Raw genomic sequence first — 25,208 nt, 5'->3', positions numbered from 1 at the left:
ACCATTCACAAAACCTTAACATGAACAAAACCCTCTCAAAAAAACAAAACTAATTCTAGCCCTTTCCACAATTTGCCTTTGAATGTGGGATTTCCCTTCAGATTTTCCTATGTTTTTGATACCTCTTGTTTGTCAATTTTAAGTCTCAAAAACAAGCTAATTTTCCAGCACAGAGAAAAAGGCTGAAAAGAAGAGGCAAGGAAAGTTATCTGCCATGAATGTGTAAATTGACACAGAACAGAAGCAAATTCACAAAAGCACCACTCACTACAGTACTTACGTTTGTTCTGAAAACTTGGGCAGGCCTGCCAGCAGAATAAAAATGGTCCAGGCACCTAAGAAGAAGAAAGGAGCACATATTCAATTGAATCTGGTGCAAAGCTATGCCAGAGGACAACAGCAACTCGTTTACACATGCTGCTGAAGATTTGTGTGCATCTTGTATTTGTTCAAGTGCACAATTGAATGATACCATGAGAGGGGCCCTGAGCTCACACCTCCAGGTCCAGCATCTTATGTTTTTCCTAGACAGCAAGGAGGCAAACCTCTGGCGACTAAGCCTCCCAGGATGTTCTTCGCTGGCAATAGCATGTACATTCAATCGCATCACGCAATTTGTTCGAGAGCAATTGAATGATGCAATGCCTTGTCATGAGAGAGGTAATTTCACCCCTCCGGATCCAGAGTTATGCTTCCCAGGCGGGTAGGAGGCCAGTATCTGAAAACAGACCTTCCCAGTATGTTCTTAGCTGGCAAAGGACCCCTGCCAGCATCGATCAAATCAGCAGCTGAAGAAGCAATGAAGCAGGGAAAATCACAGCGTTTACCAAATAAGCTTAGGACATACCAGGCATGTGAGTCGTAGCTGTTGTTGCGATTGTCGCCCATGACAAAAAAATAACCATCAGGAATGTACTGCAAGGAAAAAGATCAACGTTGTTAAAGAGCACTACAAAAAAAATGTACTCAGTGGAGCTGAACCTTTGCACATTGTAAAAAACATCATTTACCATAGGGCACATGTCATAAGAGGGTGGCTCTGCTATGAACTCCTCATCCTGAGCAATGCCATTGACAATAAGCTTTCCATTATGCACCTGCACTAAAAGTACCCCAGGCATGATCTATACAGCACATAAAACTCTTTTTTTTCGAGAGGATCGTGAAAAATCTTCTACAATTTAAGCAATTAAATGACCGGTCACCTCCACCACATCACCAGGTCCGGCAACCACTCTCTTGATAAATACATCACCTGAGGTATATCCTCTTTCCTGTTAGAGAATTTTGAAAATTCCAAGTAAACAATCAAGCTGATATGCCTTCTGGTATGAAAATCAGAGACGTGCCTTAGAGATGCAATAGATAGAATTTACCTGCAAAATGGGAGGAGCTGTAAAAATTACAATATCATTGACCTGCGGTCTTCTGAAGTAGTACGAAACCTGAGAACAAATAGAAAAATGATTACATAACAGTAATTGCATACATGCATATATCTCCCCTAGTGACACTAAGAAGCATTTTAATCGCCACGTGCATATAATGCCCGAGATTTAGTACCTTGCTTGATTTGCCCTACGCATTACCCAGCTTACAAACACCTGGCCTATTTCAACTTGCTGATTACAAGAAAGTATAGCCCAAGCTAAACCTCAGTTGTCACGTGCACATCTAGCCCTATATGCATGTGGACAAGCTGTTCCTACTTCTATGGTGTTCTCACAACCTTGTCAGCCTGTACGCGGGCCGTGCATGTCAAGGCACTTAGAGTAGTTGCATACCCTCTGATTGCACACCTAGCATGAGCATGTTTTACCACCGCATGAACCCAAAGTTGCAAGGCATATGAACCTCAAGAAATGCGGGATTCCGTACAAGTTAAAAAACTGCAAACCACTCCTGCAAACTTTTTAGGGAAATACTTAAATGCAAACCACTCCTACAAACCTCAAGAATTCAGGAACCCCAAGTATCCAAAAGCCCAATGCATGGTCATCACCCGAAGCCGAATGGATACTTTGCGTGAAGGTGATGAGAGTGGAGTTGGAGAAGACGAAATTTCTACACCAGGAGGATTGTTCCCCGACCCTCCCCCATCCCCATCTACACCACGGATTGCACCAAACCTCATGGAGGCTTTGGTCAAGTCGATGATGGACATGATGCTACAACAAGAGGCGCAACGCATCGCCATGGAAGAAAGAAGGGAAGTCATGGAGCTTGAGCGTGAGCAAGCACGCATGGCGGCATAAGAACCAAGGGCAACTACGAAGCTCAAACGCACGTGAGGCTCAACGCATAGCAGCCAAAGAAAAGCGAGCGGCTCTAGATTTAAAGCGGGAGTCGTAGAGGATCAACGCATGCAAGAGTTCATCCTTCGGGTACTCCACCCCAAGACCGAGCCACTGAAAGAAGCAGTTGAATCTTCTCGTAGCACAGATAGAGGCGACGACTCCAACCATCCAATCACTGAGAAGTTGACGTTTAGTAAGTATGATAGTAAGATGGATGCAAGGTTGTTCTCATTTGACGAACGGATCGATCCGTCCCAGTGGCGTCCAACCCGTCTGGCACATTTGGCGTCCGTTTGACTGGCCAACGAACAGTTGACCGTTTGACTACGCTTTTTTTGGAGATGTTTTGGGCTGCCTTTATGGCATTGGATGCCTCTCACCTAGCTTAGAATTCCTTTCCTTCAAACCCCCCCCCCAAACCTCCCACCTATCTTTAGCAAATTAGCCTCATCTCTCTCTCTCTCTCTCTCTCTCTCTCTCTCTCTCTCTCTCTCTCTCTCTCTCTCTCTCACACACACACATAAGAAGAGAAAAATGGTATAACCTTTCTATCACCCAAGTGTGGTAGATTGGTTATGCCATTTCCCTCTTCAATAATAGGTCTTGAGTTCAACTCTCCTCGTTGGATAGATCTTCAAGGTCTCTTGGGATAGTTTCCTACGACGTTAAAATTCTCTTCTTCTTCTTCTTCTTCTTCTCTCTCTCATTGCATTGGTTCCTTCAACCTTGGATACCAAATGTACATTGAACATTCCATGGACCATTAGGCTCTCTCTCTCTCTCTCTCTCTCTCTCTCTCTCTCTCTCTTTCAAGTGCACCATTGAGGCGTTGAGGGCCTACTTTTTGTATCATCTCAATTCTCAAATCTCAACTTAGCTTTTTGATTTAAGACATATGTAATGCGAATCGCGGTTCATGCCCATTGTGTCTCATTGTCTTGACTCTTGACTCTTGAGTGTCGGCATTTGGCACTTCAAGTTGTCTTCTTGTCCAATGTGATAATCAATTGTCTAATTGTCTCAAGTGTAAATTCTAGGCTTAAGAATTGCGTGTTTTTATTTTTGAACGTAAGTAACAATGTCGTATGACATAAAACTTTCTAGTTCGATAAGTATCCCTACATCTTCGTACGTGGACAAAACGTACACGACCGTACGAGACCACCCTGGATGGATACTTCTGTGATTCATTCGTGGTTGCATCAATTTAATGCTTACTTTGCGACTAACAAGAAAACAAGTAATAGTAAAGTTTTGACGGCCGCCATGTATCTAGCAAGGGATGCCATTAATTGATATCAAGCTTGGCAAGAGTCACAAATGGTTAAGCATCTTGAGCATGCCCAAAAAGGCCTTCTCCTCTCTCTTAGTTGAAGCGACTTCCAAGGCAAGCTCAAGGCTCGCTTCATACCATCACAATACCTAGATCGGTTAAAAGAAGACTTGCATGATCTCAAGGCTCGCTTCATACCTAGATCGGTTAAAAGAAGACTTGCATGATCTCAAGAAAAATGGATCTTCTGTCGTGTCTCTTTATAACCGTATTTTGCAAATTGGCGTCCAATTGCACAAATCGGACGCTGAAAGAAAAAAGGCTTTCCTTTTCGGGTTAGACTAGTACATCAAGTTTGATGTGCAAGTCTTTAGCCCTACGGACTACAACACAGCAATGGCGATGTAAGGTGCAACGGATGTGAATGATGAACTTTGCTCAAGATGAGTGCTCCGAATTGTGCTCAAGGGTTCCTTTTATTTACGGAAGGGAGAGCCTTCCGTTCCTTTAGTGAGAGAGTGCAAATGGTCACAAACAAAGTGATAAACACAGTGAATGAAAGTGTTGAGACTAAGATAGAAAGAGAAGAATACGACACCAGAATGTTGTCAAACCCTCCTCTGAAGACCCCACTCTCTATGGCAAGAGCGGTCTACTATTAATTGCACCGATCTCTACAATGCAATGGACTTGCCGACGATGTCGACGACGATGAGGACGACAAAGAGACGGGCTGAAAACAGAAAACGCTAAGGGTTGAAATTTGCAAATCTTGTATCTGTTAAAATCTAACTCTGTCGGTGACGACGGGGATGACGACGATGCAACGACAACGCGCTGAAAACACAGATGCTGAAATCTGCGTTTTATGGGCTGAATCTACAAACGCTGGCTGAGCTGACCATGCGGTGAGGATCTGCTACGGGAAGATGAGACCTGCGAGGTTCGGGGGCTGCGGTACAGAGTCTATACGCTGAAAATGCAAAACGCTGATGCAAATATGGTACTTGTCGCCGAGGGACTGCAAAACGCTAGGCTGAATTGCTGTCAAAAAACGCTAGGGCTGATCTGATGTCTTGCTGCAAAAACGCTAAGGGATCTGTTGTCGCCAAGCTGATCAGGAACTACAAAACGCTGAGGCTGATCTACATTTGCTGAGAAAACACTGACTGGTGTTGGTGGCTTGAAAACGCTAGGTCCTCTTGCCGTCTTGCTGAAGCCTGAGAAGGTGCACTTCAGGTGGTATCTGCTGCCTTTTCTGCCAGAAATTGCTAGCGCTAGGTTTCTTATATATATGCTTAGCTAAATTGCCCTACCCTCCTTTTTAAAGTGAGGTACTGATACTGAACTGTATGGCGTCGAGGGAGATCGCCAACAACGTCTGGAATCTTGGAAAGAACTCTTCGCCGGCCCACTCTGATGCGTGGGTCATGCGATACTTGAACTTCATAAAGATCTACAACACTTGCTTCATTGGGCCGCGCCGAAAGCGACACAAAGTCATATGTGGCTCCTTCAATGCTTCAACTTCGTCTATAGTCATGCGTCTACCTTCTTCAAGAATCTGCAAGGATGAAAATTCCTGAAACCACTTCTAACACAGAAACATGAACATACCCATTCCATGTAGAGACTGGAAAAATTCTAGTCTTCTTTAAAGACTGTGCATGCAATATAGATGAACATATATACGGAATGCCAAACCGTTCATCAAACACACGCAAACAATAGACGGAATGCCAAACCGTTCATCAAACACACGCAAACAATGAAATCGAATCTTGACTTTCTGATCTAAATCAATCAACTGTGACAAATCAGAATGGAAATGCCGATGCGTGATGCTCAATCTTTCTTGTGCTCTTTCGGATACTGTGTCGTGCCAAGAAAGAGACATGGAATGTGAATTCCTTGGGTGCAAACATTTCATCTTTTCATGAGTAATCGGCATACATCCGTGCTCATTCATGAGTGAATCGTGTTCATCCTACAATATGTCATGCCTATGAAAAGGTATCACATAAAGACGGTGACTAAAATACAGGAAACCATCACGAATGAAACACTCGAACAATGCGTGCTGACGAATCATGCGCACACATAATACTTCCTGTGGGGGTTCTTGGGACCTCGACTCGAGAGCCAAGATCGGTTTTGTGTGATTGATCGAATCTGTAATGCGGTTAGCTTCACTAGACAAAGTATCAACTAAACCATCATCCTTGCGAACAATCACATCTTTATCATGCAAATCATCATGTTTGTGAATAATCACATCTTTATCATGCAAATCATGTGTGTCGTGCGTTGGAGAAGACAACACTGAGAGAGTCTCCTTCTCCTAATTCTTTTCAAACTTCGCTTGCACATTAGAAATGAGAGATGAAGAATGAACAACTTCCTCCCCATGAATGACCATAGGAGAGTCACTTTTGGCATTGAAAGTGAACGTATGTCTACCCAATCAATGAGAGGGTTATGCTCACGAAACCATCGAATGCCTAAAAGCATATTACATCTTGAAAGAGGAGAGACTACAAATTTTCTACGGAAGGATGCTGGTTGAGCAGTGAACAAAACATCAAGGCACTCTTGCGTGATGAGAGAGTCCAACTGGAAACGAGCCCCGACACCTCGAAAGGAGATGTCTTGCTAACCTCCAAGTGGGCTCTTTCGACAAGAGAGTCACTAATCACATCATGCATACTGCCTGGATCAAATAATATGACAAAACGCTAACCCTTCACATGACCATAGCACTTATTGAGAGACTCATCAATGGGAGGATCATGAGAAACTTGGGTCACACTACTGGGGACCAAAAGATGGACTGGTCTCCCCCCGTAATAGTTTCTTTATTCTTCAGGAGAAGTCTATACAAGCACCTGAACCGAACGTGTTACCACGTTCGTTCTAGAATAAGACTTGATGGTTCCCAGAAGCCTCAGCTTCCTATTCTTAGGGTAAAACCCTATTCCAAGGAACTTATGCTCCTTATTCCAAATCCTCGAGAACCAAGGTTCTCGCCTTTGGATCTCACATTCCAGACTCGGGGCATGGCATCCTTGCAACTCTTTTCCGACTCTGTTTCCAGAGTCCTCTTCCCGCAGAACAACTCTGCTTTCCCGAACACGGAGTCCTTACTTGGGAATTTCAACTTCCGGATCACAAATTGAGAGACTACCTCTCTTAGATCCGTGGATCTACTTTCCAAACTCAGGTACGAAACCCTTGGGCTGATTTGGCTCTAGTTCCTCAGAGCGCTCTCTCCTGCAGAGGCTCATGCCTTCCTCTGCTCCTACTCCCTCACTAAGAGGAAGTACACCTGCAAACAAATACTTAAGAGATCATAACATGAAAATCGTTACCTTCAAAGTCTCGACGCTCGAAACGCAACTCGGTTCTCAAAAAGCAATTCCCCGAAAGAGATCTCTACATAGAAAATCCTCTCTTTCAATCCTACACACAAAAGAGGTGTGTTCTTGGGTTTCTTCTCGTAAATCAGCCCCGTCTATGACATTTATGGGCTGAAAACAGAGACAAATAGCAACTTGTCGCCATGGAAACACGCTCCATAGGCACTTCTTCGCGAGAGAACTTGCGAACTGTGCTCGAGGGTTTCTTTTATTTACGGAAGGGAGAGCCTTCCGTTCCTTTAGTGAGAGAGTGCAAATGGTCACAAACAAAGTGGTAAACACTGTGAATGAAAGTGCTTACACTGAGAGATAGAGAGAGAAGAATACGACACCAGAATGTTGTCAAACCCTCCTCCGAAGGCCCCACTCTCTATGGCGAGAGCGGTCTACTATTGATTGCACAAATCTCTATGGCGAGAGCGGTCACAAACAAAGTGGTAAACACTGTGAATGAAAGTGCTTACATTGAGAGATAGAGAGAGAAGAATACGACACCAGAATGTTGTCAAACCCTCCTCCGAAGGCCCCACTCTCTATGGCGAGAGCGGTCGCGAGAGCGGTCTACTATTGATTGCACAAATCTCTACAATGCAATGGACTTGCCGACGATGTCGACGACGATGAGGATAACGACGGGAAGGGCTGAAAACTGAAAACACTAAGGGCTGAAATCTGCAAATCTTGTATCTGTTAAATTCTGACTCTGTGTCGGTGACGACGACGATGCGACAACGATGCAGATACTAAAATTTGCGTTGTATGGGCTGAATCTGCAAACATTGGCTGATCTGACAGTGCGGCGAGGATCTTGTTGCGGGAAGGTGAGATTTGCGAGGTTCAGGGGCTGCGGTGCGGAATCTATATGCTGAAAATGATGCAAATATGGTACTTGTCGCCGAGGAACTGTAAAACACTAGGCTGAATTGCTGTCCAAAAATGCTAGGGCTGATCTGATGTCTTGTTGTCCAAAAACGCTAAGGGATCTCCTGTCGCCAGGCAGACCAGGAACTGCAAAACGTTGGGGCTGATCTGCATTTTTACTAAGAAAACACTGGCTGGTCTTGGTGGCTTTAAAACGCTAGGTCCTCTTGCCGTCTTGCTGAGAAGGTGCCCTTCAAGTGGTATCTGCTGCCTCTTCTGCCAGAAATTGCTAGCGCTAGGTTTCTTATATATATGCTTAGCCAAATTGCCCTACCCAGTTTCCCAACAAAGTCACCTATTAATCATAAGTAAAAAATGGCTAAAATAGGGAAAAGGATTTGTGCACTGTAAAAATGCTCATGATGGCTACTGACTGTAATCTGATGATCATGCTATGTGCAACCAGAGGATATGCATCTACTCTTAAGTGTCTGGACATGCACGATCTGCGAACAGACTCACAAAAGTGCCAGAACACTTCCTAAGCTAACTGAACTGAACCCTTGTCATGAAGTAGCTTGTCCACGTATACATAGGGTTAGATGTGCACGTGACAGGCAATTGCTCTCGCCAAAGAAATGAAGCACAACAAAGGCAATCCTAAGGAGGCCAAGTCGCCTCAAAGTACCTCTCCAACCCTCAAAACCCATCGAATGGTAAGCATAACAGTAACTCTTCTCAATCTTTTTCCACACCTAGAGCACAGAACTCTCACAATGTATCTAAGGGGAAGAACAAATCTCAAGATAAACCTAAGTTAACACCTAATGACAAGTCTACTCAAGGAATTGTAGGAGGATGGTTAACTCTAGAAGAAAGAGCCGCTTATGGCAAAGAAGGAAGATGCTATCAATGTCACACTAAGGGTCATGTTAAGAAAGATTGTCCTAAGAAAGTCCACCAAAAGCATCCACATAATCCACATCTTCTGTCAGCACTTTGATAAACCTAGAAAGTACACGACATGTCTCTTATGAGCACCTTGATGAGTCTCTCTTTAAGTATGGGCATGTGAATGGTCAACATATTGCGGTCTTGTTTGACTCTGGCAGTATGCATGATGTGGTCAGTGAATCTCTTGTAAAGAGGGCTCGCCTAAGCTCTTCCAGCATCTCCTATCGAGGTGTCTCGATTCGCTCCCGGCATGCACTCTTTAATCACGCATGAATGTCCTAGTGTGTTAGTCTCTATTCAGCAAGCATCTTTCTGTCGAAAATTTGTTGTTTCTCCTCTCTCAAGATGTGATATGATTTTCGGTATTAAATGGTTTCGTGAGCATGCTTCACTCTTTGATTGGAAGGCAAACACACTCATTCTCTCATCAGAAGGTTCCTCTCCCGTGGTCATTCGCGGTGAGCAGGACCTCCGTTCTTTACCTCTCATTTCTCATGTGCAGACTAAGCGTGAGTTACAATGAGGAACTCGAGCGGCATTCATCTATGCCACTCAAGTGACGTGGGACCTCAAGACCCCAGAACGATAGTCATATTTGTTTCAAAAGTATGAGCATCTTTTCTTGCAGGAGATCTTCCACCACGTCTCCTTCCCGAGCGTTCGGAGGATCATCGCATTGAACTCATGGAGGGGGCACAACCCGTTGGTAAGGCTCCCTACCGTTTGAACAACTCTCAAGAAGCATAGTTAGAGCAGCAACTCACCGAGTTAGTAGCCAAGGGTTTCATACGCTCTAGTGTAAGTCCTTTTGCTGCTCCTATTTTGTTTGTTCGCAAGAAAGATAGGTCGTCTCGTTTGTGTGTAGATTACAAGCCACTCAACAAGATGACCATGAAGAACAAGTTTCTGTAGCCTTGCATTGAGTATATCCTCGATAGGCTCAATAACCCTGTTGCAGATGCGTTAAGTCGCAAAGGATAGAATTTGGCACTAGAGAAAAGTTCAGCCGTCTCTATTCAAGGAGTCTCTTTTGAGAGCATGAAGAACAAAAATGCAGATTTCGAGTTTGGTAAGCAATGGTTGCAGGCTCTTGCTGTCAGGGAATAATGTTTATAAAGGCATTTTAAGCCTTGAGTCCAAGGACCCAAATGTGAATGGCCCTTGGACCTTTAGGTCACTTACTCATAATAAAGAGAGAGCCCCAAACTCAACACATGGGCGTTTTTTCCCAAATCGTACGGATTCTCCTCTCTCCACGCTATCTCCTGCTGAACCACTTTCGTCGGCTGCTTCTGCTTCACTCCACCCTTCTTCTCCATCGCTATCACAAGAGGTACCAAGTAGGCTTCTTCTTCATCTCCCCCACACGTGGTATCAAAGCCTAGGGTTTCCTTGAAGAGACATCTCGCGAGCACAGATCAGAATTTCAATTTTGCTTGCTGCGTGCAAGCATTTCTGTCAATCTGCCTCAAAACTTATCGCGGAGGAGTCTCCTCATTGTGTAGAACAGATCCATAGTGACCATTTCCGCGAAATTAGGGTTTCGAAAACTGGCGAACAGTAGTCAATTTTCGCTGCTTGGCCAATTTCGACATCAATTCAACACACTTTCAGCAGGGCGAATCTCACAGGTCATTCTTACAGGCATTTCCACTAGTACCAGTCTGAAAATTCAGCAAAACAAGTGTTCACAGGTCTAAACTTTGCCCTAAAACAGTGAATATCAGCAAGCAATAGATGTATTACACCTTGTGGAAACCTTTGGTAAGGGTTTGGCAGTGAATGTAAGCCGTTGTGGACTGATTTTGAGCGAAAATCGGTCGCTGGTTTTCTGGTACAACAGGCTGTTTTTGGCCTATTTGCGCACATTTGGGCGTGTTTAAGTCGCCAAATCAAGGTTTTAGCATTTGCACTCACTTGGGATGGCTTCAAGCAATGAAAGTGGCAATCTTTTGCACATTCGGAAGCTTGAAGGGGCCCATAACTTTGCGATATGGACGAAGCAATGTGATGCTGCAAAAGAAATAGGCAAAACCGATTAAAGTGCAGGGACAGAAACCTATTGACATGTCGGATGAGGAATGGGAGGAAGTGGACGAGTTAGCTCGTTCCACGATTATGCTTTCAGTGTCTAACAGCTTATTGTTCAATGTTGAGAACGAAAAGTCAGCATGGGGCATCCGAGCATCACGCGCCCACTTTCGACAGTGGCGACATGGTTTTGACCCGACTTCGGATGTGCTAGTAGAGGAGGCAGACATCCCCATCTCAGTCTGCTTTCCGGGTTTACGGAGGGAGTACCTTCCACTTCTCTCCAGGATTGGCTCCGCCATCGGGACTGTCCTGGAGACACCTCGTACGGCAGCATCAGTAGCTGCCAAGGCGGCTGGCATCCCTTCAGTTCGAGTTTTGGTCAGAGATACCCACACGCTCCCGAAGGTCATCCTTCTGCCTCGGGTGAGTGGGGGTTGGTTTAGACAGAGTGTGGAGTACTCGGGTCTCCCGAACCAATGCTTCATTTGCAGACAGATGGGCCATCTAGCGAAGGCCTATCCACGGAGGAGGCCACGACCTGCACCTCAGCCTCAGCCCCAGCCTGCCAAGGCTGGGCCGCAGCCGCAGCCAGCGTCACAGCGCACAGATTCTGAGCCACCCTCCGAGCCTAGGGCTCTAGCGGAGGAGGGATGGCAGCAGGCCCGTGGCCGTCGACGCCAGGGGCCACAGCGGCAGCCTGGCACTCAAAGTGGCCCTCAGGTGCCTACTTAGCAGCAGTGGGTTCCCACGGGGAACCGCTTTGGTCCTCTTGAGCAGGAGGAGCCCCCTACGCCAGCCTCCACTTCCGCTTCACCCTCACCAGCCACCCCACCCTCAGATTTCCCCTCATCCCCTCCCCCGCCCTCTGCTCCCGCCCACTCCCCACCTCGCCCCCCTGTCTTTGTCGCCCCACCCCGCTTCGTTTCTCCTCCGCCTCCCCTAGCTCCTTCTCCCCCTCCTCCTGCTTCAGTGCCACAGTCGACTCGGGAGACTAGTCCCTCGCCGGCGGCTAGGAGATCTCTTGGCAGCGCCTTTGCCACGAGTCGCCTAGCGAGAGAGGGTCAGCCCTTCTTGCAGCCCCCTCTGCAGATTCAGACATCTTCCCTTGCAGCTATCCCTCGTGGTCTGACGAGCATTGACCTCCGACGCCGCTGGGATTTCTTCGATTACGGATTCACTCGCTTTCTCGGCGATTCCGCAGCAGACCACGAGGCAGCCTGCTTCAGGGTCCACGCTCTGTTCCTCGCCGCTAGGGGGACAGAGGCCTTGGACTCAGCAGTTGGTTTCTCCTTTCCCCTCTGTGGTCGGACCGAGACAGAGTGGTCCCTAGACTCAGTGGTGGGATGGTTGCATACACAGGTTCTCGAGTTCTCTCACCACATGGGAGAACTTGGAGTTACAGATTTGCTGCGGACTTTGTGGCCACTGGCCAAGTTTGCGGTGACACCCCCAGACTCAGCAGGATGTAGGCACATTGTGGTGTACTTTTTTGCTGATACGCAGTGTTTGCCTTGCTATGTATACATTCATGAGGACTCCTGGACAGAGGAGGTTACTTTACGCACGGCTCGCTCTGCATGGGCTTGGGCCAGGCACTCACTACAGGCTCGCCTATCTAGAGGACGCTCGGATGCGGATTACTCCCCATCCAAGCCTGCCTCGAAGATAGCCCGTCTTGCTGCTACGGCAGCATCTGTTCTCTCTCGCTCCCCATGAGGATCGTCTCGTGAAACGTGCAAGGATTAGGTGGGCCCCAGTTTCAACGACAGCGGGGCCGATTGCGTCAGGAGCTTCAGCGTTGCCTTGTGGGAGGAGAGATTGATCTCCTTATGCTTTAGGAGCACCATTTGTCTGAGAGCCGCATTCGGCGATGTGGTCAGATTCTACGGGGACGTTATGATACCTTTTGGTCAGCTGCTTTTGGACCTGGAGGCATCCAGGGTGGGGTATGTATGACTATTGCGGACTCATTGCAGCAGGCCATTGTGGGCAGAGGGATTATTGTGCCAGGCAGGGCTCAGTGGATTACTTTGCAGGTTCAGGGTGGCCTTGTGGGCTTCCTGAACATCTATGCGCCCAATGTGGCAAGTGCTCGTGCAGAGTTTTGGTCACAGATTGTTGAGTCTCTGCCACAGGTTGACCATTGGTGTGTAGGAGGGGACTTCAACATGTTGGAGGACCCCTCTGACAAGATCGGAGGTAGCCATGCTACTGTACATGGAGTCGAGTTAGCAGCTTGGGAGAGGTTGTGTATGACTTTGAGGGTCTCGGATACATGGCAACACTCTGGCTTTGTGAGGCCTCCAGAGAGTCTTGCCTTCTCTAGGTCGGACCGCAGAGTGGGAGGAGTGAATCTATCGCGGATAGATCGCTTCAACACTAGTGACCACTTCAGTGACTTGGGGGGATCAGTGGGTATCCTAGCAGGGACATCCTTCTCGGACCATGCACCAGTGATCCTCACAGTGGCAGACAGGCAGAGGAGTGGGAGCACGTTGCTTCGCATCCCAGAGCGGGTCTTGTTGGACTCAGCACTCAGAGAGAGGGTAGAGGCTCTCTGGACAGAGGGCATGGACAGCCAGGCTCTACCTGCAGACAGAGTGGCCTTAGGCCTAGCTCAGCTTAGCCACTTTTTTCTCCAGGAGTCTTTGGCTCGACGGGCTGCAGCGAGAGAGGAGGAGCAGCGTCTCAGACGAGGCATTGCTTCACTACAGAGGATGCAGGAGCAGCATCCTCACAGTCCATGGTTGGAGGAGCAGTTACAGCAGGCTTGACAGGAGCTTGCTTGCACAGAGGAGAGGCGCCATGAGTTTGCCTTTCATCGACAGGCATCTCAGTGGACTCAGGTGGGTGACAAAGTGACAGGTGCTTTTTTTGAGACACTGGGACCTCTGCACTCGCATGCCAAGGTCAATCAGCTGAGGAGACCCGATGGGTCAGTTGTTTGTGAGCCTGAGGATATGCGTGCAGTTGCTACTGACTTTTGCCGTGAGCTACTGTCGGCTGAGCCCCAATCAGAGAGACGGGATACATGCAGGGCGCAGGTTTGGGCGCAGATGCCTTGTCTTGTGACTGAGGAGATGCGCCAGAGGCTAGAGCTACCTCTTCAGCTTGAGGAGCTGTACACGGCTCTTAGGGCCCTCCCTCGTGGTAGCTGTCCAGGTGAGGATGGGTTGACTCCCAGCTTCTTCTTGGAGTACTGGGACCTGCTTGGCCCAGATCTTTGTAGTGCCTTTCAGTACATTCTACACACAGGAGTGATGCCGGACAGCATGAGTGAGGGCCTGATTTACCTCATTCCGAAGGAGGGTGGCTCCTTGGATGAGATTCGACAGTGGCGCCCCATCACCATCCTCAACTTAGCCTACAAAATTCTTACCAAGGCTCTGAGTTTGAGGATTCAACCACTTTTAGAGAGCCTTATACATGGGACTCAGACAGGTTTTGTCAAGGAACGCAGTATCCTTGACAACATTTTCACTTTCTGGGAGGCTTCTGCCTTGGCACGTCTCCGTGGGGAGGACCTTGTGATTCTTCTTCTCGATTTTGAGAAGGCATACGACAGAGTTGACTAGGACTTTCCAGAGGGCACGCTTCGCAGGATGGGCTTCTCAGATGCTTGGATCAGACGGGTGTCAGCTTTGTACAGGCAGGCTCACAGTCAAGTGCTTTTGGCAGGAGGTAGAGGTGAGCGCTTCATGCTCACACGATCCGTCAGACAGGGTTGTCCTCTTGCCCCTTTTCTCTTTCTGTTCTATGCGGAGGCGATGAGCAAATTTTTGGTGTCACAGCAGGTAGGTTTGAGGGGCTTAGCACTCCCTATACGGGGAGGTGAGCTTCTGGACGCTGAGTTTGCCGACGACTCGGCCTTGTACTTAGAGGGCCAGGAGGCCAATTTACACAGATGTGGGCAGGCTTTGGAGACCTTCTGCTGTGCATCGGGCGCATTGATCAACTGGAGAAAGACAGTGGCTTTCTCGGTTGGTAGAGCTCCTGTGCCAGTTTGGATGCCAGGAGAGGGTTTCAGGTGGATTCCTCCAGGGACTGCAGTTCGATACTTGGGTTATCAGGTTGGTTTGGATTTGTCCCCCGAGCAGCATATTGCTCCTCTCCTCTTGTCCATCAGGAGAAAGCTGTTACATTGGAGCTCAGCACGACTTTCGCTGGCTGGTAGAGTAGTAGTTGCCAACCAGGTGTTGTTGGCGACTATGTGGTACATCACTTCTTGCTGGATCTTCTCGAGTTCTTGCATCAACCAAGTAGAGAGGCTGATCAGGAACTTCCTTTGGTCAGGTCGTGACACTCAGATTGCCCGAGCCAAGGTGGCTTGGTTGGTCATCACACTTCCTTGTTCTCAGGGAGGGCTTGGGATCATTGATCCAGCACAGCAGAGCAGAGCCCTTCTTGGGAAGTTCGTCGTCAGAGGACTTCCAGGCGAGGAGCCCTGGAAGGAGTTCTTGCTGCAGAGGCTTCGTGCCAGGGTGCCTCAATCAGAAGGCCCTTGGCAACCTTCGACCAGATGGATCTTTACAGAGTTGCGCCGAGTTAGTTTGAGCAGGAGACTGGAGGACCGATTCGCTGTGAGTTTGCTTCGTTCTTGGGAGCTATTACGGCGTGGCCTAGAGCAGAGACAGTCGACGTGCACGGAGGAGCGCCTACGGCAGCCCCTCGTCTGGAAACCCATGGTTAGCACTCAGAGAGGCCACTTGGTTGGGAGTAGGCCTCATGTTTCTTGGGGTCCCATGGCAGCAGGTCCAGCGCGCTCTCTAGGTGACTGGCTAGAGTTCACAGGTTTGTCAGAGGAGGTGCAGGCTATCCAGCTACAGGGCATGAGAGGGGTTCAGAGCATGTGTCAGGACATCTCAGAGTCAGTTCCAGCTGAGTGGCTAACGCCTCTCGAGCCAGTAGCACCCCGGTGGATGGGAGCCTTCACACGACTGGAGGTTCTCATTTCAGTCAGGGCTTGCTCAGAGACTGTCCCAGCCCTGTTCTTCGAGCTTCAAGGTAGGGGACGATTACAGCGAGTTGCAGTCGAGGCCCCGCAGGTAGCAGAGTGCTGTTTCCAGAGGATCCGAGTTGTGGGCATCTGTGGGAGGACTTACGTCATAGACCCTGACCCAGTAGCTCTTGAGACAGGACACTGGAGGCTATGGGCTTGGGAGTGCTGTCCACTGGCACGAGTACAGTGGGATCCTGGTGAGTGGCTATGGAGGGACCCCCTCTCTTCTACAGACCGCCCAAAAGTCCCTTTCTTTCAGTACACTGTTCCGCTTGGACGTCATATACTTGCAGCATAGTGAGAGGCCCGCCCAGCTGCAGCACGTCATTGGCAGGAGGAGGGCCTCAGTTGAGTTCTTGGCAGCTTTTTGGCAGAGGCTGTGGGACTCCAGACAGCCGAGACGCGTCACTTTGTTCCAGTGGTTGGTTGCACACAGAGCCACAGCAGTAGGGAGCTGGCTTGTGCATAGTGGTCTCTCGACCGCATGTACAGCCTGTGACCAGTTGGTGGAGAGTCAGCGGCACTGTCTTTGGGACTGTCCCTCGGCCTAGCAGGTGTGGCTACGAGTTCTTCGGCTGATACCTGCCCTCTCCACGGCTCGACAGTACTCTTGGGGGACAGCGGCTTGGTCCACCCTCACGGGCCCAGCACTTCAGTTTGAGCTATCTTCCACCAGCAGGATGATAGTGATACAGGGGGGGCGACCTACACTCCAGCCTGCTACAGACCTTACTCCACAGGAGTGGTGCAGTGAGAGAGAGGAGTGTTGGGAGCTCATCAACGGCCTAGCTCTCTTGTTCATCTGGCGGGCCCGTTGTTTCCGCATCTTTGAGGCTAGCCCTGTGCCACCAACAGAGACTGTTCGTGACTTTTGGCTAGAGCTGATCCATACTCTCAGAGGACAGCTTGAGGGACTACAGGGCAGCTCCGACCGCATGCGGGAGCGCCGCGAGGCTTTCCTTCGACTCTAGCGCCCTGGGCCTTTCTACACCATGGTCCAGGGGGTGCTTAGATGGCACTACTGTCCACCTGTGTGGCTTTTCCCTCCTCCCATCTCTTGATTTAGCCCCATTGTATATATGCTGTTTTTTCATTGGGAGAGTCTCCCCATCATGCTTGTTGTAGCCCTCTCTTGCAGAGGTGGATGTAGCCCTATGGGCAGTTTTCATTAACTAATAGAAGGATCTTTTTCTCGGAAAAAAAAAAGAAAGAGAAAAACAAAGGTGCATGTCCAAACACTTAGATAAGATGCATATCCTCTGGTGCACACAGCATGATCATCAAATTTCCATCAGAACACATCAGGAGCATCTTTACAGTGCATAGACCTAATTTCCCTATTTTTGACATTTTTCACTTATTATTTTTAAGTGACTTTTGCTGGAAAGTAGGTAGGGCAAATTTACTAAGTTTGTATAAATAGAAACCTAGCGCTAGCAGCAGGAGCACCTTGCTCAACAGGCAACTTCTCAGCAAGACCCCCCACATCAACAGAGCTAGCGTTTTTGCATCTGCAAGGACCTAGCGTTTTCATCCACAGGCAGCCTGGCGTTTGTATGCACAGGAGATCAGCCCCGACAGCAACAAGACAGATCAAGAAGCCTAGCGTTTTGCATTTGCAGGACAACCGGCAACAGCATACAGAATTCAGCCCTAGCGTTTTTGGTTTGCAGAACAACCTCAGTGTTTTTGCAGATCTTTGCGATGGAATCAGCCCTAGGACCAGCGTTTTCGGTTTTCAGCCTTTAGACACCGCAGAAAAAGTCCCAAACCTCACAGATCTCACCTTGCCGCAGCAAATCCTCGTTGCACAATCACATCCAGTGCAGTTTGCAGATTCAGCCCGGAAAACGCAGTTTTCAGCATCTGCGTTTTCAGCGCGTCATCGTCGTACCGTCGTCATCGACATCGTCACCGCATAGAGTCAGAATTCAGCAGATAGAAGATTTGCAAATTTCAGCCCTTAACATTTTCAGATTTCAACCCGTCTCGTCGTCATCCTCATCGTCGTCGACATCGTTGGCAAGTCCAAGCATTGTAGAGATTTGTGCAATCATAAGTAGACCGCTCTCGCCATAGAGAGTGGGGCCTTCGGAGGAGGGTTTAACAACATTCTGGTGTCGTATTCTTCTCTCTCTCTCTCTCTCTCTCAGTCTCATGTACCCTCACGCACAATGTCCATTCACTTTGTTTGTGTCCATTGCACTCTCTCATTAAAAGAATGGAAGGCTCTCCTGCAACGGAAGTGAATGTTGAACTTTGCTCAAGATGAGTGCTCCGAACTGTTCTCAAGGTTCCTTTTGTTCTTATGGAAGGGAGAGCCTTCCGTTCTTAATGATAGAGTGCAATGAACACAAACAAAGTGAATGGACACTGTGCGTGAAAGTGTATGAGACTGAGAGATAGAGAAGAGAATACGACACCAGAGATGTTGTCAAACCCTCCTCCGAAGGCCCCACTCTCTATGGCGAGAGCAGTCTACTTATGATTGCACAAATCTCTACAATGCTTGGACTTGCCGACGATGAGGACGACGACGAGACGGGCTAAAATCTGAGAATGCTAATGGCTGAAATCTGCAAAACTTCTATCTGTTTGATTTGTGACCATAGTTACCCGGAACGGGAACGAGGAACGGGAACGGGAGGGTCCGGAACGGGACGGGAACAAGGAGGAGGAGGGGGACCGGAACGGAAACGGGGCCGAAACGGTCCACTAAAGTAAGGCTTGAATTACCTCCATTCAGCTTAGTCCCAAATAAAACTCCAAAACTGCCCCCAAATCTGCCCCCTAACTTGCCCTCCCCAATCAGCCCCAAATCTGCCCCTAAAAGCCCACTTTTTTGCCCCCAAATGCCTACTTTTGTCCGTTCCACCTCATGTTCCGCCTCGTTCCCCCCATTCCGGAACACCATTCCGGTTACACCCCGTTTCGGAACGGCGTTCCGTTCCCATCTCCGTTTCGGGAACGGGACTCGTGCGGAACGCCATTTCGGAACATTTGGGCTGTGTTCCCCCCCTCGTTCCCTGTTACACTGATTCTGACTCTATGTCGGTGACGATGTCGATGGCAACGATGCAACGAGGACACGCTGAGAACGCAGATGCTGAAATCTGCGTTTTGCAGGCTGAATCTATAAATTGCGCGGGATCTAACCGTGCGGCGAGGATCTGCTGTGCGGGAAGGTGAGATCTACGAGGTTCGGGAGTTCTATTGCGGAAACTGACTGCTGAAAACTGAAAACGCTGAGTCTAGGGCTGATTCCATCGCGAAGATCTGCAAAAACGTTGAGGTTGATCTGCAAACCAAAAACGCTAGGGCTGACAATGGGTCTTGCTGCAAAAACGCTAGTGTTTCTGCTATCCTGCTGTTGCCGGGTTGTCCTGTAAATGCAAAACGCTAGGGCTGATTTGCACTGCTGAAAAACACTGGCTGTTCTTGGGTCCTTGGCTGAAAATGCTAGGTTTACCGCCGGTGGGGGGGTCTTGTTGAGAAGGTGCCTGTTGAACTTGTGTTCCTGCTACCTCTTCTGCCAGCCTCTTCTTCCATAAAGTACTAGCGCTAGGTTTCTATTTATACAAACTTAGCAAAATTGCCCTACCTACTTTCCAACAAAAGTCACTTAAAAATAATAAGTGAAAAATGTCAAAAATAGGGAAAATAGGTCTATGCACTATAAAAATGCTACTGATGATTTCTGACTGGAATCTGATGGTCATGTTGTGTGCACCCAGAGGATATGCATCTAATCTAAGTGTCTGGACATGCACGGTCTACGAACAGACTCAGAAAAGTGCCAGATCACTTCCTATTCTAGACTAACTTGACTGAACGGAACCCTGGTCATGCTGTAGCTTGTCCACAGACACATAGCACACTCAAACACCGCACAAGAGATCTCTTTCTTTAAAGTCTGATAGGTTAGACTTAATCCATTCAGATGTATGTGAAATGCCCCAGTTGTCCTTAGGGGGAAAGAAGTATTTTGTCACGTTTATTGATGATGCTACACGTAAGGTGTGGATGTATCCAATACATGCTAAAAGTGATGTTTTGGATACTTTTAAGAAGTTTCTTGCGTTTGTTGAGAATCATACTCGCAAGAAGCTTAAGTCTTTGCGCTCAAATAATGGTGGAGTATGTATCAAAAGCATGCCCTTTAGGCAAATCAACCAAATCCCATGTATGGTTGACTTTGATGAGATTTTCTCTCCTGTCGTGAAGCTTGCCACATTACGACTTGCTTTGGGTCTGGTTGCTTCTCAAGATATGGAATTAAAGCAAATGGATGTAAAAACAACATTTTTGCATGGTGATTTGCTTGAGATAATTTATTGATGCAGCCAAAAGGTTTTGTGTCAAAGGGGCAAGAAAAAAAATTTGTAGACTCTGAATGGTTTAAAACAGTCTCCACGTGCATGGTATCACAAGTTTGATACATTCATGAGGTCTCAGGGATACAGAAGATGTCATTCAAATCACTGTTTGTATACCAAAAAGGCCAGTGATGGAAGTCTTCTACTGCTAGTTTTGTATGTTGATGACATGCTTATTGCGGATAGAAATTTCACTGAGTTGAATGCATTACAGCAAAGCTTATGGAAACGCTTTGACATGAAGGATCTTGGTAGTGCTAATCATATTTTGGGCATGCGTATCTCTCGAGATAGACCCAACAGGCGTCTGTATCTATCTCAACGAGATTACATTGATAAGGTGTTGCATCGTTTTCATATGGAAGGGGGAAAGGCGATTGGTACTCCGTTGCCTCCATATGTAAAACTCACTGTATAGGATTACCCAAAGACAGATGATATGTGGACTGAAATGGCCAAGATTCCTTATGCATCAGCCGTCGATAGTTTGATGTACGCTATGGTTGCCGCACGTCCCGACGTTGCATTCGGTGGGAGTGGTAAGCACGTACATGAGTAACCCTGGCAAAAAGCATTGGGAAGCAGTGAAATGTATCTTGAGATACTTGAAAGGCACTAGAGACTTATGCATTTGTTTTAAGAAGAGTGAGACTTCTCTACATGGCTTTACAGATGCAGACTTTGTTGGACATCCGGATTGCAGAAAGTCTACCTCTAGATATGTGTTTACTTTCACAAGAGGTACAATTTCTTAATTTTCTAGACTGCAAAAATGAGTTGCTTTGTCTACCACTGAGGCAAGCAAAGAAGCTTTATGGCTCATGCATTTGGTAGAAGAGCTTGGCATCAAGTCACAGGTTCCTGTGCTACATTGTGATAGTCAGAGTGCTATTATGCTTGCAAGGAATCCTGTTTTTCATGCCAAGACAAAGCACATAGAGGTGAAGTATCACTTTATCAGGAGTTGAAGACAAAGCTATCACCCCTGTCAAGGTGCATACAAATGACAATCCTGCAGATCTTCTGACCAAGAGTCTCCCAGCAAAGAGGTTTGCATATTGCCGCCAGTGCAGCAAGCCGTCCCAGCGTTCTCAAGCAACAAGCATCAGCATTTTTCAGCAAGCTCAGCGTTTTGGACCTCGCCGTCACCGTCGTCATCGACGTCAGCAGATTTCAGCCCTGGGACAGCGCTCAAATTTCAGCAAGCTTCAGCCCTACCGTTTTTCATTTTCACGCCTCAGTCTTCGTCGTCGACATCATCGTCGTCAAGTACAACAGCATCTAGAAGCACAGTACCAGACCTTTGTGCAATCTAAAGCAAATACGGTATACCTCTCTAGCAATAGAGAGGGGGCCCCTTGGAGGAGGTTTGGTGGTGTCTCTCTCTCTCTCTCTCTCTCTCTCTCTCTCTCTCTCTCTCTCTCTCTCTCTCTCTCTCTCTCTCTCTCTCTCTCTCTCTGCATTCCCCTTCCGCTAAGTAAAAAGGAACCCTGCAAGAGTACCACTGATCACTCATCTTTGGCCATACACCATCATTCACTACCACTACACATTACATTGGTATTAGAGCTCTTTGGTAGTGTTCAGTATCATCACTCAAGGAAAGAACCACAAAAAGTTCTTTTTTGCTTGTATGGTCGCACGTAACCCAAGACCACTTGGCATGTCGATCCCTAATCTGTGTTTTCGAAGAGTGGCATGTAGCCAAGGCTTGTCCAACCTCCCCTCTTCCACTCATTGAGAGCGGACCTTGCACTTAGCGGCAGGCCAATCGACGTGAGGTGAGAAAAAGCAACCTTGGTGTGAGCGCAAGGCCGGAAAGGGGTGCAACAGGAAAGAGTCGATCTCGGGTAAGAGAAAAGCCTTCCTAAACGCAGATTGCAAGCCAAGAACTCAAGAACTCAAGAACCTCACGACCCTCAAGAACCCCAAGTATCCAAGAACCCAATGCATGGTCAACACCCGAAACGGAATGGATACTTTGGGTGAAGGTGATGAGTGTGGAGTTGGAGAAGAGGAAATTCTACACCAAGAGGCTTGTTCCCCGACCCTCCCCCATCTACGCCACAAATTACACCAAACCTTATGGAGGCTTTGGTCAAGTCGATGATGGACATGATGCTACAACAAGAGGCGCAACGCATCGCCATGGAAGAAAGCACGGCAGCCATGGAGCTTGAGCGTGAGCAAGCACGCATGGCGACATAAGAACGAAGGGCAACTAGGGAGCTCGAGCGTGAGAAAGCGTGTGAGGCTCAACGCATAGCGGCCAAAGAAAAGCGAGCCGCTCTAGATTTAGAGCGGGAGGGGCAGAGGTTGCTAGAGGGATCAATGCATGCAAGAGTTGATCCTACATGTGTTCAACCCCAAGACTAAGCCTCGTAGCACAAGTAGAGGCGACGACTCTAACCATCCAGTCACTGAGAAGTTGACGTTTAGTAAGTATAACAATAAGATGGATGCAGGGTTGTTCTCGTTTGACGGGCAGGTCAATCCGTCTGATGGCGTCCCGTCCGGTAGATTTGGCGTCCGTTTGACTAGCCAGCGAACAATTGACCGTTTGACTACACTTCTTTTGGAGATGTTTTGGGCTGCCTTTACGGCATTCGATGCCTCCCACCTAGCTTAGGATTCCTTTCCTTCAAACCCACCACCCCCCCCCCCCCCCCCTCCCGCATGAACACAAAGTTGCAAGGCATATGAACCACCTCTTAAATGAAGTCATTTTTTAAGTGACTTTTTAATTTATGAAAACGTGGGGGCTGATCTGAGGCTGCTCGACCCACTCTTTGGCTGGTATAAGGGAGGCCTTGGTGCATTAGAAGAAGCTAAAGGCAAGAAGGAGAGCACAATGCAAGTCAAGTGCAATAGGCCCTCCCAATGTTCTCAAGCAACAAGCAACAGCGTTTTTCAGCAAGCTCAGCGTTTTGGAGTTTCAAGACCAGCGTTTTCAGCCTTGGCCATTTCGCTAGCAGTTCAGCCCCATCCTTGCGGTACCACACCGTCTGCAACAGTATCCCTCGCCGGATTTCTCCCAACGCTATCAGTTCAGCCAGCGTTTTCAGAATCCAGCCCTTGATTTCAGATTTCAGCCCATCAGTTTTCAGCGTAGCCTCGCCGTCACCGTCGTCATCGCCGACAGTTGCAGATTCCAGTCCTAGGACAGCGCTCAGATTTCAGCCAGCTTCAGCCCTAGCGTTTCTCATTTTCAGCCCTCAGTCTTCATCGCCGTCGTCGTTGCCATCGTCATCAAGTACCACAGCATCTAGAAGCATTGTACCAGACCTTTTGTGCAATTTACAGCAAATACCTCTCTAGCAATAGAGAGGGGTAAATTGTCCCAACCTTGAGATTCTGAATCCCAAAAGGAACAGGGTCATGTGGCTTCAAAACCTGCCGGGGGGGGGTTGGTTTTGGGACCCCATCTAGTGTCGTCTCTCTCTCTCTCTCTCTCTCTCTCTCTCTCTCTCTCTCTCTCTCTCTCTCTCTCTCTCTCACAGTTTGCATTCCACTCTCTTGTTTTGTTCATTGCACATTCTCTCACTAAAGCACGGAAGGCTCTCCCTTCTGCTAAGTAAAAAGGAACCTCAAGTACCACTGATCACTCATCTTGAGCCATACACTATCATTCACTTCCGTTGCACATTACATCAACAGGTTTGTATTGCTGATGCGCAAAAGATTTTAAGGGCACAAACAAAAAATGATTGTGATGAGATAAACTATATCCTTGTTGACAACTACATCACCTTCCCTTGAGGAAGAGCAGAGGCAAAGGGTAGATGTTCTAAGAAACCCCTCCAACATAAAGTATGTCTTTCACCTTCAGAAGTAGATGCGCTCCTTGTGCAGCATCATAAGCTCTTCACAAAGGCACTTGCATAGTGCCATGTCTGTAAGACCCTGCATCTATCCCACCATCTAATTGTTGTAGAAACATAATAAAAACAATCCATCTGTCCTGGATTTTGTATCATCTCACCAACTTTGCAATGTTTATAAAAAATCCATGTGAGGATTTCTTTGGGAGTAAAGCAAGACCGCACAGTAAAAATGTGGGCTTTTCCATGGCATAGTCCAAATTCTAATCAACCTTTTCAACATGGCTAACCTACAATGCTAGAATTGGGACTTACAATTTGCACTGTCTAAATTTACTTTCCATCCACAATAGAAAGCCGCCTTGTGCCATACAGAATCATACAAGATCAAACATCATTGGAACAACCCTGATCACTTCCGTGCAAGGATAGGAGTGTCACCAATTCTGAATCCAGCTAAGTAATTAAACCATCTCTGATTGAAAGACTTCGTCATGCGTGTTATTGCATTACTAGAAACGCTACTCCCTCCTAAAATGTGGAACCACTACAACAAATTTAACGCTCAAAAAATCACATGTACTATGACCTCGAGCAATGATTGCAAAACAAGTATAGCAGAACATAAGACATACCTTCTCAGCAACAATGCGATCTCCCACTTCAAGGGAAGGATACATGGACAAGGATGGGATAAACAGGAAATCAGCCACAAGCCATCGGAAGAAAACGTACAGTAGAATGGTGACTACTAGTCTCTTGTAGTCATGTTCTGCAGAAATGTCAATCCAACCTAGAATTCGTCTGAAAAGAGCCGAGCCTGTTGAGGAATGAGAAGTGTGTTTACCGCCAGCATCAACTTCTTGAGTTTGAGTATGTTCTTCGCCCTCAAGGGTTGCAGCAGGTATATCCTCGTGTTCCAAGGTAGCTCGTCTAGAAGAGAATATTCCAACTACCCTGGAAGAAGAAAAGCCTGACAGTGGAGAAAGTTCATGGAAGTGAAGGGAGGAGAGAACACGGTTAAAAGGAAAATCCCAACAGCAGTAGTAGAGTCCACCCACACGCCGTGGCCGTAGGTGCAACATGAGCTCACCACTGCAGCAATCATGAAGAAAAAAGGAAGGGAAGAAGGGAGTGAGGGGGATGGCAATGGCGAAAGAAAATGGTACAGCTAGCA

General features: G+C 47.6%; 1 protein-coding gene across 2 annotated transcripts; it reads right to left on the bottom strand.

Moving 5' to 3' along the window:
• Nucleotides 1-205: 205 nt before the first annotated feature.
• On the bottom strand, nucleotides 206-25,116 carry LOC147443405 (uncharacterized). 2 transcript variants are annotated; one of them, XM_086529271.1, is made up of 6 exons: nucleotides 24,667-25,116; nucleotides 1,377-1,445; nucleotides 1,206-1,274; nucleotides 1,011-1,097; nucleotides 848-915; nucleotides 206-763 (listed from the first exon to the last, which is right to left on the bottom strand). In XM_086529271.1, exons 1-6 carry the CDS (start codon nucleotides 25,114-25,116, stop codon nucleotides 667-669), a joined length of 840 nt encoding a protein of 279 aa, XP_086385397.1. In that variant the 3' UTR covers nucleotides 206-666. The 2 variants fall into 2 exon arrangements, with proteins under 2 accessions (XP_086385397.1, XP_086385398.1); XM_086529272.1 differs by lacking the exon at nucleotides 1,377-1,445.
• Nucleotides 25,117-25,208: the final 92 nt, after the last annotated feature.

The sequence above is a fragment of the Adiantum capillus-veneris genome, chromosome 14 (assembly GCF_014529385.1).
Source record: "Adiantum capillus-veneris isolate H3 chromosome 14, ASM1452938v2, whole genome shotgun sequence".
In the NCBI taxonomy this organism is placed as follows: Eukaryota; Viridiplantae; Streptophyta; class Polypodiopsida; order Polypodiales; family Pteridaceae; genus Adiantum; species Adiantum capillus-veneris.
Note: the sequence above shows the minus strand (reverse complement) of the source record. Positions and strands in the feature narration are given on the sequence as shown.

Bases quoted from the DNA above. Each gene is read 5' to 3' on its own strand.
- LOC147443405 (XM_086529271.1), bottom strand. From the start codon at position 25,116: ATGTTGCACCTACGGCCACGGCGTGTGGGTGGACTCTACTACTGCTGT. The intron at 916-1,010 runs GTAAATGATGTT...TTTTCCTTGCAG, and splicing joins CTTATGACATGTGCCCTATG to TACATTCCTGATGGTTATTT. The intron at 764-847 runs GTATGTCCTAAG...CGATGCTGGCAG, and splicing joins AGCTACGACTCACATGCCTG to GGGTCCTTTGCCAGCTAAGA.